The sequence below is a fragment of the Drosophila miranda genome, chromosome 4 (genome assembly GCF_003369915.1).
Source record: "Drosophila miranda strain MSH22 chromosome 4, D.miranda_PacBio2.1, whole genome shotgun sequence".
NCBI classification, from domain to species: domain Eukaryota; kingdom Metazoa; phylum Arthropoda; class Insecta; order Diptera; family Drosophilidae; genus Drosophila; species Drosophila miranda.
Window position 1 is genome coordinate 9,433,202 of NC_046677.1, and position 11,052 is coordinate 9,444,253.

An 11,052-nucleotide genomic window follows, 5' to 3' on the forward strand; every position below is an offset into this window, starting at 1 on the left:
AGTATTCGTCTCTAGGTATCCTCTATATTCAAGCTCGTTTTTGGTGGATATTTAACAACGAATTTAACCGTTTTTGCATAGGATGCGGTAAATTAAATATTTATCTAACATAATTTAACATAATTTCATTTAAATCTTAATCATTTCATATTTTTTTCATATAAAATTAAAAAAATCAAACAAATTTGATATCGTCTCTTCAGAAACATACGTTCTTTTTATATGTATATGCATTCAATGTAACTGACAGTATACTGTCGCTCTCTCCCAGTGTGGCTTTAGTTCTCTCTCTCTATCTGTCTCTACCTCTCACCCAGTGTGGGTTAGCTTCTCTTTCTCTCTCTCTCTCTCTCTCGACCTCTCTATTTATCTATCCCAGTCTCTCTCTCTCTATCCCTCCTTTCATCGAATATTCCAATTAGTCTGTCGACCCCGAAAAAAGTTTTGATTTAATATTTTTATTTGTCGCATGTCGCATGCTAATAAAAAATTCATGTAACTAATTTAAATGCATGAGAGAACAACATCGCACACAACACACTCCCCGTTCCCCCTCCCCACAACTCCCACTCCTCCACCTCCCCCGAATTACTCCTCTCTTGTCTGGCGCATATTTTAAATGAGAAATAAATTAACAAATTTTATAATTTATATAAAATGTTTTGTAATTAAATTATACGCATAAAATAATCATCACTCATTGGATTTTATACACATTTTCTGCATTCAATATCTCTCGCCATTCGCCTTAAAAAAATGCAAATGTTGCAACAATTAATTTATTGCAGCCTCAGTGGCGGGCGCAAAGTAAACAATTAATTGAGAGAAAATTCTATTAAAAATCAGTTTAAAATCAAAGCAAATTTTGTGAAAAACTAAAAAAAGGAAGGGGTATCCTTGATTTTATGCTTGAGGAAACTTTGAACAAAGTTTTCCTTGGGGGATTGTGGATTTCGTTTCAGTGGCTTTGGAGTTGTAAACCCTCATCAATCCTCAACCGAAAGGTTTTCCGCCTGTGACATGCGTAGAAAACTGACGCGAAATCGTGGGCGTTGGGGCAAAAGTTTTCCCTCCCTCTCTTCTGCTTTTTAGCCAAATTTCCCCTTGAAAGAAGTCTGTTTTGGGCCAATTTTCGGCCCCCCCGAAAAAGTGTGTCAAGGCAAAGACTAATCCGAAAATAAACATGATTTCAGGAGGCCCACATCAAGGATATATTCACCAACTATCGATTGATAGCCACTTTGAGGCAATTTCCTGCTGTTATTCTGGCAGGGAAGGGAAGAAATCTTTTTCTATCTGCTTAATATCTCTAGTAAAATTTGTACTCTATATTTTTCCATTGAAAAGCCAACTGCTGTTAAACCAGGTCACCACATGTATCTTGGCGCACTTTTTGGCGTTCTTTTGGGGCGAAAAGGAAAAAAAAAACCGGAAAAAATTGTCCCCCATTTTGGCATTGAAGTGGTAAATATTTGCCTAGTGTCAGAGTGGCAGAGAAACCATTCCACATCGGTTGTTGACAGTTTTATGGCAAAGCCAGAAGCCAGAAAAACGAAAAACACGAAAAACTAAAGGCTTTATTTTAGGGCCAGAGACTGTAGATAGGCTTAAAGATCCGTCAACCTAACAAACCAGGAATAAAACTACTTAAATTATAGAATATTCTCTATAAACATCCCCTTATAATCGTAATACCTTCCATGGAATATAAACACGTACAAATTCGAGGCCTATGTCCCTCTTTTATTTATGTAGATTTTTATGGCATGCAAAGAGAACCACGACCTGGGCCAATTACAAGACAAAAACGGTCATAAATTGCACAGCCGATTTTCCGACTTTTCCCGCCTTTGAAGAGCACTTTTTCAGGCTCTGGCACTTGACCTCTTTGATTGTGGTGTGGCCTCTGTGGTCGTCTGTGGGTCTCGACATTTGTAATAAACGTCTGGGGGAGAGCAGACAAAACATGGCAGAACTTTTAATTGCACGGCCCTGCAGACAGTACAGACAATACAGTAAACCCTCGCACAGGCAATGCTGCCTCCCCCTCCCCCCCATCGAGGCAGAGAAATTGAAATATTCCAAAGCCCTGGCTGTAGCAAAAGTTTTGCGTGTTATTTGCATACGAGTAGACAGACACATGTGGCATGTGTGGCAGAGTGTGCAGTGGCTGGTGATTTGATGGGCCCAGCCCATCGGCAGCATTAAAGAGACGACACAGGAGAAGAGTCCTGTCGCTTACCCAATCCTTTCAGCGATCCTTGGCTGATACTGTGCCAAATTAAATGCATAATTACTTGATAATTGGATTTGTGGTCGCCGGTCGCTCTACTCTGCTGTGCAAAATTTCTAATTAAAATGTTTAGTGGCAGCAGCAGGACTCTAGATGGCTCTCGCTCTCTCTATCGCTACTTTCGAGGCCCTCGATAGCCACTTGATGGGCGCCAAAGCCTCAGGCACGTTCATGCTCGCTCTCTCGATGGGGTTTCTGGCCAAGTAGCTCCAAGTGGAGCCACGGCACGCCATCTCCCGCTGCGAGGGGAACGAACCTGAAGGAAACATGTTTACCTGTGCGGCAGAAAAAAGGTATAGCGGCTATGTGGTGGGGTTTAGCCAAAATTAAGCTATGGGAAGTGTGGAAATTATTATAGACTATTATAGAAGAACTGACTTCCATCTTCAAAATTTGGAAGAACAGATTCATTTCAACATTATTCCTTAGTTTCCGATCGAAATATACCCTTCAAAAACTCTAAAATACCATTCTGCGCTGATATATGAAAGATCTATCCCTATTTAGCTCTTTTTCCGACATCATTTCTATAAGAAAACTATAGAAAAAATCATAGGCAAGCTTTTTCCCTCTAAATTTCATAAGAGAACAGATGTTTATCCGAAGCATTCGAGGAACACGTCCATCGACATTATAATACATTATTCCTTATTTTTCGCTGATAATCACATACAAATATTCCTGAAATAGCTCAGAGATACAATTAAAAACCTATCTTTTGTGAGAGTATCTGTTGTGGTCCCGTTATAGACCCACTTTTCCCATGAAATTTCTTAGCCAACGCCTTGGTAGGCGACCTGCCTGCTCTCTCCCACGCCTCTTGGTCTTCTTCGAATGTAGAATGTAGAAGGCGTTTGTCGTTCTAAATAAGTAATAAACACCTTTATTGGAGCTCTCCTCTGCCCACCCCACACCCCTTCTGCTGCTGCTTCTGCTGCTGCACGTTTCGTTGTGATAAATTTATATTTTCCTGTTGTTCCGGATTGTAGTAGTATCCATGGGGTGGCTCTTCCGTTCCAGGAGGTTTTTGTGTTCTCCCAGTGGGTGGGTGGGTGTTTGGGTGGTGCTACAATCACAGTCACTGTCGGGGGCTCCCATAGTTTCGGGTGGCTTTTAAAATTTTCATAAGGAGCCGCCGTCGCACTCTCGCATTCGTAATGCAAGGGAATTTATTGCTCGTACACTCTCAAGGGGGGGGTGGGGAGGCATGGGCCTGCTTACTTATTCATATGAAATTGCCTGATTACCGAATGCCCTCTCTCTCTCTCTCTCTCTCTCTGTGTGTCCTGCCCCTTCAGAGGTGCAGTGGCACACTGTATAGTATTAGTACGTGTTTGAATTATATGCCCCCTCATGCTGTGAATCGGGATTTGGATTCAGAATCGCAGGACTTACTGCCACACTCCCTATTCCTCCTCTTCTCTGCTGCTATTCTTGTAATGTGCCTGTTTGTATGGCAATTGCTGCTTTGGGGCCCCCCAACCACCGCATTTTTTATGAACTCTCTGTCCGGACGGGTCATGACTTTTATGATTTGTATGACCATCCATGGATGGAGGATTGTATGCCCCCTCCTTGTACTCGTGCTCACATCTGTGTCTTGTAGTTTCCAGATACTCGAGAATCTCCATTGAATTAAGCAAAACGATGATGAAATGGCAATGCGGCAAAATGGGTAGAAATAGGAGATGGGATTGCTGGAAGATGAACTCTGAAATGATGAAGCTATTGGTTGAAGTATCCATCAGAAGGAGGAACCTTCTTTGGGGTATGAAAGGGCAGGTTTTCATTTACCAGAAGAAGGAACCTCTAAACCTTCTTATTCTCAGATATTTTTCAGCCTCAAATTCTTATAAAATATAACATAATTTTTGTAACATTTTTTCCATTGAAAATTCCCCTAAAGAATCCCCTTCTATCTACCAAATATCATTTATTTATAATTCCCACTCTCCCCAAATTTTTACCTCATTTTCCACTCAACAACAATCGCTTTTTCCGCATGCTGCAGTATTTTTTCTTGTCTTTTTGTTGTGCAACACTTGAGGCTCTATCAATATTTTGGTAAAACGAAACCTCCGCTCGAGAGAGGCTTTTCCCTGCTCGAAAGCACACACGGTCGGAAAAGTGTATGTGGAAAGCCTTGAGGACTGACTACAGCACGTGCTCAAAATCTCAGCAGGTAACAAACATGAAAATGAGGAAAAGCACACACCAGCAGGAAAAGCAGTGGCAAGTGGCAGTGGCAGCAGCAGCAGAACTTGCCACAAAACACCTTTTGGCCATAAAGCACTAAAATATAACTTAATCCCAAACGAAATTGATACCAAAATTGTACACAGGGAGAAGGGGAAAACCCCAGGAAAAACAGAGGGGGAGAGAGAGTGAGAGAGAATGAGGAAGGGAAGGTGGAAGGAAAATTTTGAATTCCACTCATGAGGTGTGAAAATGTGAAAATGTTTGTTGTGTGAAAACTTTTTCTGTGTGGAAGTGTGTTTGTGCGGGGCCCTTTTATGCTGACAGTTTTTTTTCCCCTGGTTTTCCTGCTTTTCCTTTGGTTGTGGGCGTTTTTCCCCCTTTGCTAATTTGTTGACGCTCTTTGGATGCTGATGCCTGATGTATCCGCAACTTTGATGTTTACTTTGATAATTTTTGATTGAAAAAGTTTTTCCAAACATTTCGGAGCACGTTTTCCCGCAAAATATAAAGAGATACAAATGATTATTCGTGATACTTTAAGGGGACATCCTTGAAGAGGAAAGGCATCGCAGAACTTTGGCTAATTGAGAGAAAAGCAGCAGCCTTGTTCTACATTTTCCGCTGCTGCCGCTTTTCCTTTTGTTTTCTAACGCATCTCTGGAGGCTTTCTGTCAGAGCCACGCCTCTTAGCATACTTTACAATTACTTTTAGCCACCGCCTCTTCCGACTTTTCCATCTTTCCCCAAGTAATTTTATCTCACTTATTGCCTGCCTTCCCCCCACCCCCTCGCTGTACCTTAATTTTTACACTTTTCCGCCTCCAAATGACATCCCCCGAGGTGTCCGTCCCACGTATCCGAGTATTCTTATGAGCGGCGAGGGGGTGAAATACAATACAAAGAAAAAGAAAAGTGGAACAAAGTTTCCTTCTCTCTAGCCCGCAGCTCTCTTGGTGACTGGAGAGGGGCTCGAAAGTGTTTCAAGCGGCAGCCCCCACGTGAAAGGCATACAAAATTGTTGAAGAGATGTTTAATGAAATTTATTTCTATTTTTTAAACATTTTTTAGCTGTTTCTATACTGGTTTTATATAGTTTTTAATTATTTCTACACCGTTTCTAGGAATTCTACAAAGTTTCTACATACACATCTTTCCATCTACATACCTACCTCTTTCCTACACAAGTTCTACATAAAATACAACATGGATCTTCACATTTTGTACATGTATTCTTCGTGCTTACGTACATTTGTTCTACATAATTTCTACATTTATTTTCTGCATATTCCAAGAATATTTCTGCATATTTTGCCTTAATCATGCCTTAATCATCTCCATTTTGAGGAGTAGTTTTACCAGGAAAGAGCTCTTGTTTTTCTACACCCTTTTTTTGTAGATTAAAAAGGGTATGTTGTAGTCGTTCTAATGAATATAAAAGGCAAAAATATACGATTATTCCCTAGAAGAATCGAAAGACTAATCCTTCTGCTGCTCTATAGAAACATTTGAATCTTTGCGACTCCTTTTATAGGAGACACTTTAGGCACTGCCTCATTAAAGGGTATCTTTAATGTTGGGTATCACACAGTTGCTTTGTTCTTCCGACAGCTCTGACCAAAACAGCACTCATGGCAAATATTTATCTAGCGTTTTCTCTGGCACATCCGAGGGCTCATAAAGCAAACCTCAAGAAATGCAAATATCTGTAGAGATGGAAACCAGAGAAGGGAAGGAAGTTCTGAGGCGTTGTCTTAACCGCAACTAAACAAGTAATTTTGCGCACATTTCACTTGTCATATGACACGTTGCATGCAACACACACACCATCCCTGCTGCTCCCTGACCCTATCGCAAGGAAACTGCTGTCTGGCGCACCCGATGCCAGTGTCTTGGAGCGATTTTCCTACTTAGCAGACACCGGGGCAGGCAGTGGGTTGCAGGGATGAAAAAGTTGGTTGCAAGACTCCGGACTGCGTGTTAAGTGCTTCCTTAACGCCAGATACAGGCCAAAAGATACAAGATACTTGTACTGGAAGTTGCAACTGTTTCGCTAGTTTCCGGTCTACGCAAAAAAGGTGCGCCCTGGAGCGTATTACAAAATAGCATTTTCCGAACGGGGGAAAACACTTTAAATATGAAGCCAAAACAGAAATTTCCACGCCCAAAAGTCATTGTCTTTATGGTTTTTTCCCAGTTTTTGGCTCTCTCTCTCTCGCGCTCTTAATGGCTTCACGTTTTGCCAATTAAAATTCTAATTGGTTCGAATAAAAAATAACTGCGAATATCCTGGCACTTGTAAGCTCTCCCTTAAGTTTTTTTCCATGGTGCAGTTCTGCGAAACAAAGTTTCATATTAAGACAGCAGCCAGACAGCAGCGGGCAAGAGAAGAAGGTCCCTGCACATACATCATACGAGGAGGAGACCTGGCAGTCCTTGCAGTCCATGCAGTAAAAGCAAATCAAGCGTGAGAGCCGGTAACACCATGGATATAAAACCCTAAGTGACAGGTAAACATACACACACAGGGACACACACTGGGCGTATACGCAATGTATCTTGAAAGGCAGAGAGCTCTCAGAATGTAATTAAAGGCAAAAGTTATTGTATGATTGATGATTTTCCTTTTGGGAACCACTTTTCCAATTGCAACTCAATTAAAAGATTGCCGATCTATCGTTCTGTGAATGAAAGAAAATACCTTGAGGTTCTCGGACGCTGATAAATGAGGCGGCCAGTGGTTGCCATTCCACTTCTCTCTCCCCCAAACGTCTGAGTTTCCTTTCAGTTCAAAGTTCAAAGAATTTCCACACAGATTCCAAGGGGCAGTAGGGAGCGAACATGTGTTTGGGGTTTTCTAATGAAAAAGGTCGACTTTTGTTTGCTTTTGAGGTTTTTCTGGGGGCGATTGTTGGGGGTGCGAGATGTTCTTTTGGCAGACAAATTGCCAACGATTAAGATTTTTTATCGGTCTACGGAGAGGCTGAGGCTGGGCCCCATGAAAAATGAAGATGTTTTCTGTGTGGGTGGGGCGGGTTCTGTGGTTCAATTGAGTGAAGTCTTGAGATACTTCTCATAAGAGTGGATTAAGATGACTTTAAGCTGGAGTTTGCTACACTTTAAAGAGGCCCTGTAGTGTCTGTAGGAGTTTGAGTCGCACTTTAAATGTGTATCTATTACACGTATAATTATCAACCCTTTGGCTGTGTAATTAACACATTCACCCACACCCTTGAGCGACCAAATCGAAAGCCCATTAATTAGCATCACGAAGGGTGCCTGTTGGGGCTATATATTGGGGGAATATTCTGCTGATTCCAATCACACCTTCATTGACAATACCTGCGCCTGCCACACAACACCTGCCTGCTTGCGCCTCCATTATGGATTTGAAATCAATGGATACCGTGGATATGCCCATATTCGGGAGCACCTTGAAGCTGATGAAGTTCTGGTCGTATCTTTTCGTGCACAATTGGCGTCGCTATGTGGCCATGACGCCCTACATCGTGATCAACTGTACGCAGTATGTGGATATATATCTGAGCACTGAATCGTTGGATTTCATAATCCGCAATGTGTATCTGGCGGTGCTCTTTACGAACACAGTGGTCCGCGGAGTGCTGTTGTGCGTGCAGCGTGGCAGCTACGAGAGATTCATTGAAGTGGTCAAGGCATACTACATACAGTTGCTAGTGAGTGATGCAATAGATACAGTGTCTAGCAGAATAAATGTATCTTTTGTTAGGAGTCTAAGGATGCGCACATCCTGCGTTTGGTGGAAGAAATCACACGACTTTCCATAACCATTGGAAGGATTAATCTGCTGATGGGAACCTGTACATGCATTGGTTTTGTCACCTATCCCATTTTTGGCTCGGAAAGGGGTAAGATCTAATTTGCGGATACAGTATCTAGTGGATAAGGTGCCCTTTCTTTCTCTTAGTGCTCCCCTACGGCATGTATCTGCCGGCCATTGATGAATACAAGTATGCCACACCCTACTATGAAGTGTTCTTTGTGATCCAGGCCATCATGGCTCCCATGGGCTGTTGCATGTACATTCCCTACACGAATCTGGTGGTTACATTCACACTCTTTGGGATCTTAATGTGCCGAGTGCTGCAGCATAAGCTGAGGAGTCTGGAAAAACTGGAAAAGGGCCTCGTACGTCGTGAGATCATCTGGTGCATACAATATCATCTAAAGCTAGCAGGGTAAGACCTCTCCTCGGGGTCTTCTTGATGGTGTTAAGATAATTTCTTCGCAGTTTAGTGGATGCCATGAATTCCTTGAACACCCACCTACATCTCGTGGAATTCATTTGCTTTGGTGCCATGTTGTGTGTCCTTTTGTTCTCTTTGATTATTGTAAGTGCAACAAAAAAATCTTTGAGGAAAGTATCTTTATGAAAAGTATCTTTTCTTTAGGCTCAAACCATTGCCCAAACTGTGATCGTCATAGCCTACATGGTAATGATATTCGCCAATAGTTTTGTGCTCTATTCCGTGGCCAATGAACTTTACTTTCAAGTGAGATACATCTTTATCTGTTTCTTACTTTTATCTTTAGATATTTCTGCCCCTTTTTGTAGAGCTTTGACATAGCCATTGCCGCCTATGAAAGCAATTGGATGGACTTTGATATTGATACACAAAAAACGTTGAAATTTTTGATAATGCGTTCGCAAAAGCCTTTGGCTGTGAGTGTTTCCATCTTTTATGCAATTATATCTGACGGTTAAGCTCTATTTCTCCTGCAGATACTTGTGGGTGGCACTTATCCCATGAATTTGAAACTTTTGCAGTCGCTACTGAATGTCATTTACTCATTTTTTACGCTCCTGAGACGCGTCTATGGCTGAGCCATCGCTAAGGTTAGTAAATGTATCTTTTTTTTATGGTTGGCTCCTTTTTGGCCGAACAATTGCCAGAATTGATTGCATTTGAGGAAAGTAAACGTTTTTCCCCCTGGAAAAAAGAGAGGAAAAGTAGCTGCTTATTGGATTGTGTTGCAAATGCATTTTCCACCGTGGAGACGAAGACGGAGACTGCCGCTGCAACACGTTTTCTGCCCAAAAAAAAAAAAGAAAAGCAGAGAAGAGAGAAATAAACTATAATAATAAAAATAGCTTCTTCTGTTGCAGGGTTGGGGGTTCCTTTTGTTGGCCTTTCCTTGACCACACAACCCTCACCGCCCCCCTCCTCCGACCTGCTGCCCACCCACTGTGTGGCTTCTCCTTTTGTGTACTTTTGTTATGCCCGTCACGTGGCATTCGTATAACTTCTATTTAAGCAAATATAAATCTAAAGTGTGTGCTAAATTAGATTAAAATGTTCTCTCTCGTAAAATGTAAGCGTTGTCCGATAGAAGAAGCTAAAGAAGAGAGAGAGGAGGAGGAGGCCGAGGAGTAGGGACTCTTAGAAAGGGATTCTCTTGCTTACAAAGTGTCGCATGTCAATTAATGTTGGACAATGGCTGGAAAATTAATTGTTTTACTTTCGAAAGTGTTGTGTTCTAAGGGAAGAAATTTGGGATTTAAAGAAGCTATCGATTGGCAATGTTCTGGTGGACTTATGCTATCGATTTGTTAATCGAAATTTATGTTCTTTGTTCGTTGAAAGTGTTTTAAGAGGAGGGCGCTGCTTTTCTTGGTTAAGGAAGAAATAATATCTATCGATTGATTTTGTTTTTATGGATGTCAAATATCGAAGATTATCGAAAATGTATTATTTAAATATATCATATGCGAATAGTCCTTTTTCTTGAAGTAAACTTTCAATAGAAGAAAGCATTATCTGAGGCTATAAGTAGCTATATAATGGCTATGTTTTTATGCATTTAAGTGATCGATTTGTTAATCGAAATTTATGTTCTTTATTCGTTGAAAGCTTTTAATCGGTGGAAGAAATAATATCTATCGATTGGTTCTGTTTTTATGGATTTAAAATATCGAAGTATTATCGAAAATATCACATACGAATAGTCTTTTTCTTGAAGTAAACTTTCAGATGAAAAAAGAGGTAATAAGAAGCTATATTCGAGCTATGTTTTTATGGATTTAAGTAATCGATTTTTTGATCGAAATCAATGCTGTAGTTTCCATCGAGTTGGCAGCGCCACTCAAGGCACAGAAGGGGACTTTGAAGGGGTCTCTGTGCTTCTTTTACTAACGAAAACTAAAGCCTTACTCAAATCCATCGACTGGGCATACTTTCATTACTTTCTTGACTCTTTACCCTACAGATTCTTCCCTCATTCTTTTCCTATATCTTCACACTTATCATTCCTTCTCCCATTCCATGCAGCTTCCTAGGTTTTCCTTTGTTTTCCTTATAAGTTTCCTTTGTTTTCGCACATACATTCCTTTGGCCTTAACTTCAAATACCCATCCGCACATTATCGCTGCTTATTTCCCCAATCAGCCTTAACTTTCACTTCAGGACTGCTTCCTGGGTGGCACGTTCCCCCTTTCTGTGGCTGTGGCTGTGGCAGTGGCATTGGCATCATCATCATCATCTCTGACTCTCTGTGTCTCGTCTTCAAATTGACTTTAATTTAAG

General features: G+C 41.2%; 1 protein-coding gene across 1 annotated transcript; it reads left to right on the forward strand.

Annotated features, from left to right (window-relative positions):
- The first annotated feature begins 7,872 nt into the window (after window positions 1–7,872).
- Window positions 7,873–9,353, forward strand: LOC108161695 (odorant receptor 30a). The gene is made up of 7 exons (XM_017296007.1): window positions 7,873–8,184; window positions 8,238–8,376; window positions 8,436–8,706; window positions 8,760–8,859; window positions 8,920–9,021; window positions 9,084–9,191; window positions 9,252–9,353. Exons 1-7 carry the CDS (start codon window positions 7,873–7,875, stop codon window positions 9,351–9,353), a joined length of 1,134 nt encoding a protein of 377 aa, XP_017151496.1.
- Window positions 9,354–11,052: the final 1,699 nt, after the last annotated feature.

Coding starts and splice junctions, on each gene's coding strand:
- LOC108161695 (XM_017296007.1), top strand. CDS start 7,873: ATGGATTTGAAATCAATGGATACCGTGGATATGCCCATATTCGGGAGC. Junction 8,185..8,237: donor CATACTACATACAGTTGCTA/GTGAGTGATGCA, acceptor ATCTTTTGTTAG/GAGTCTAAGGATGCGCACAT. Junction 8,377..8,435: donor CATTTTTGGCTCGGAAAGGG/GTAAGATCTAAT, acceptor TCTTTCTCTTAG/TGCTCCCCTACGGCATGTAT.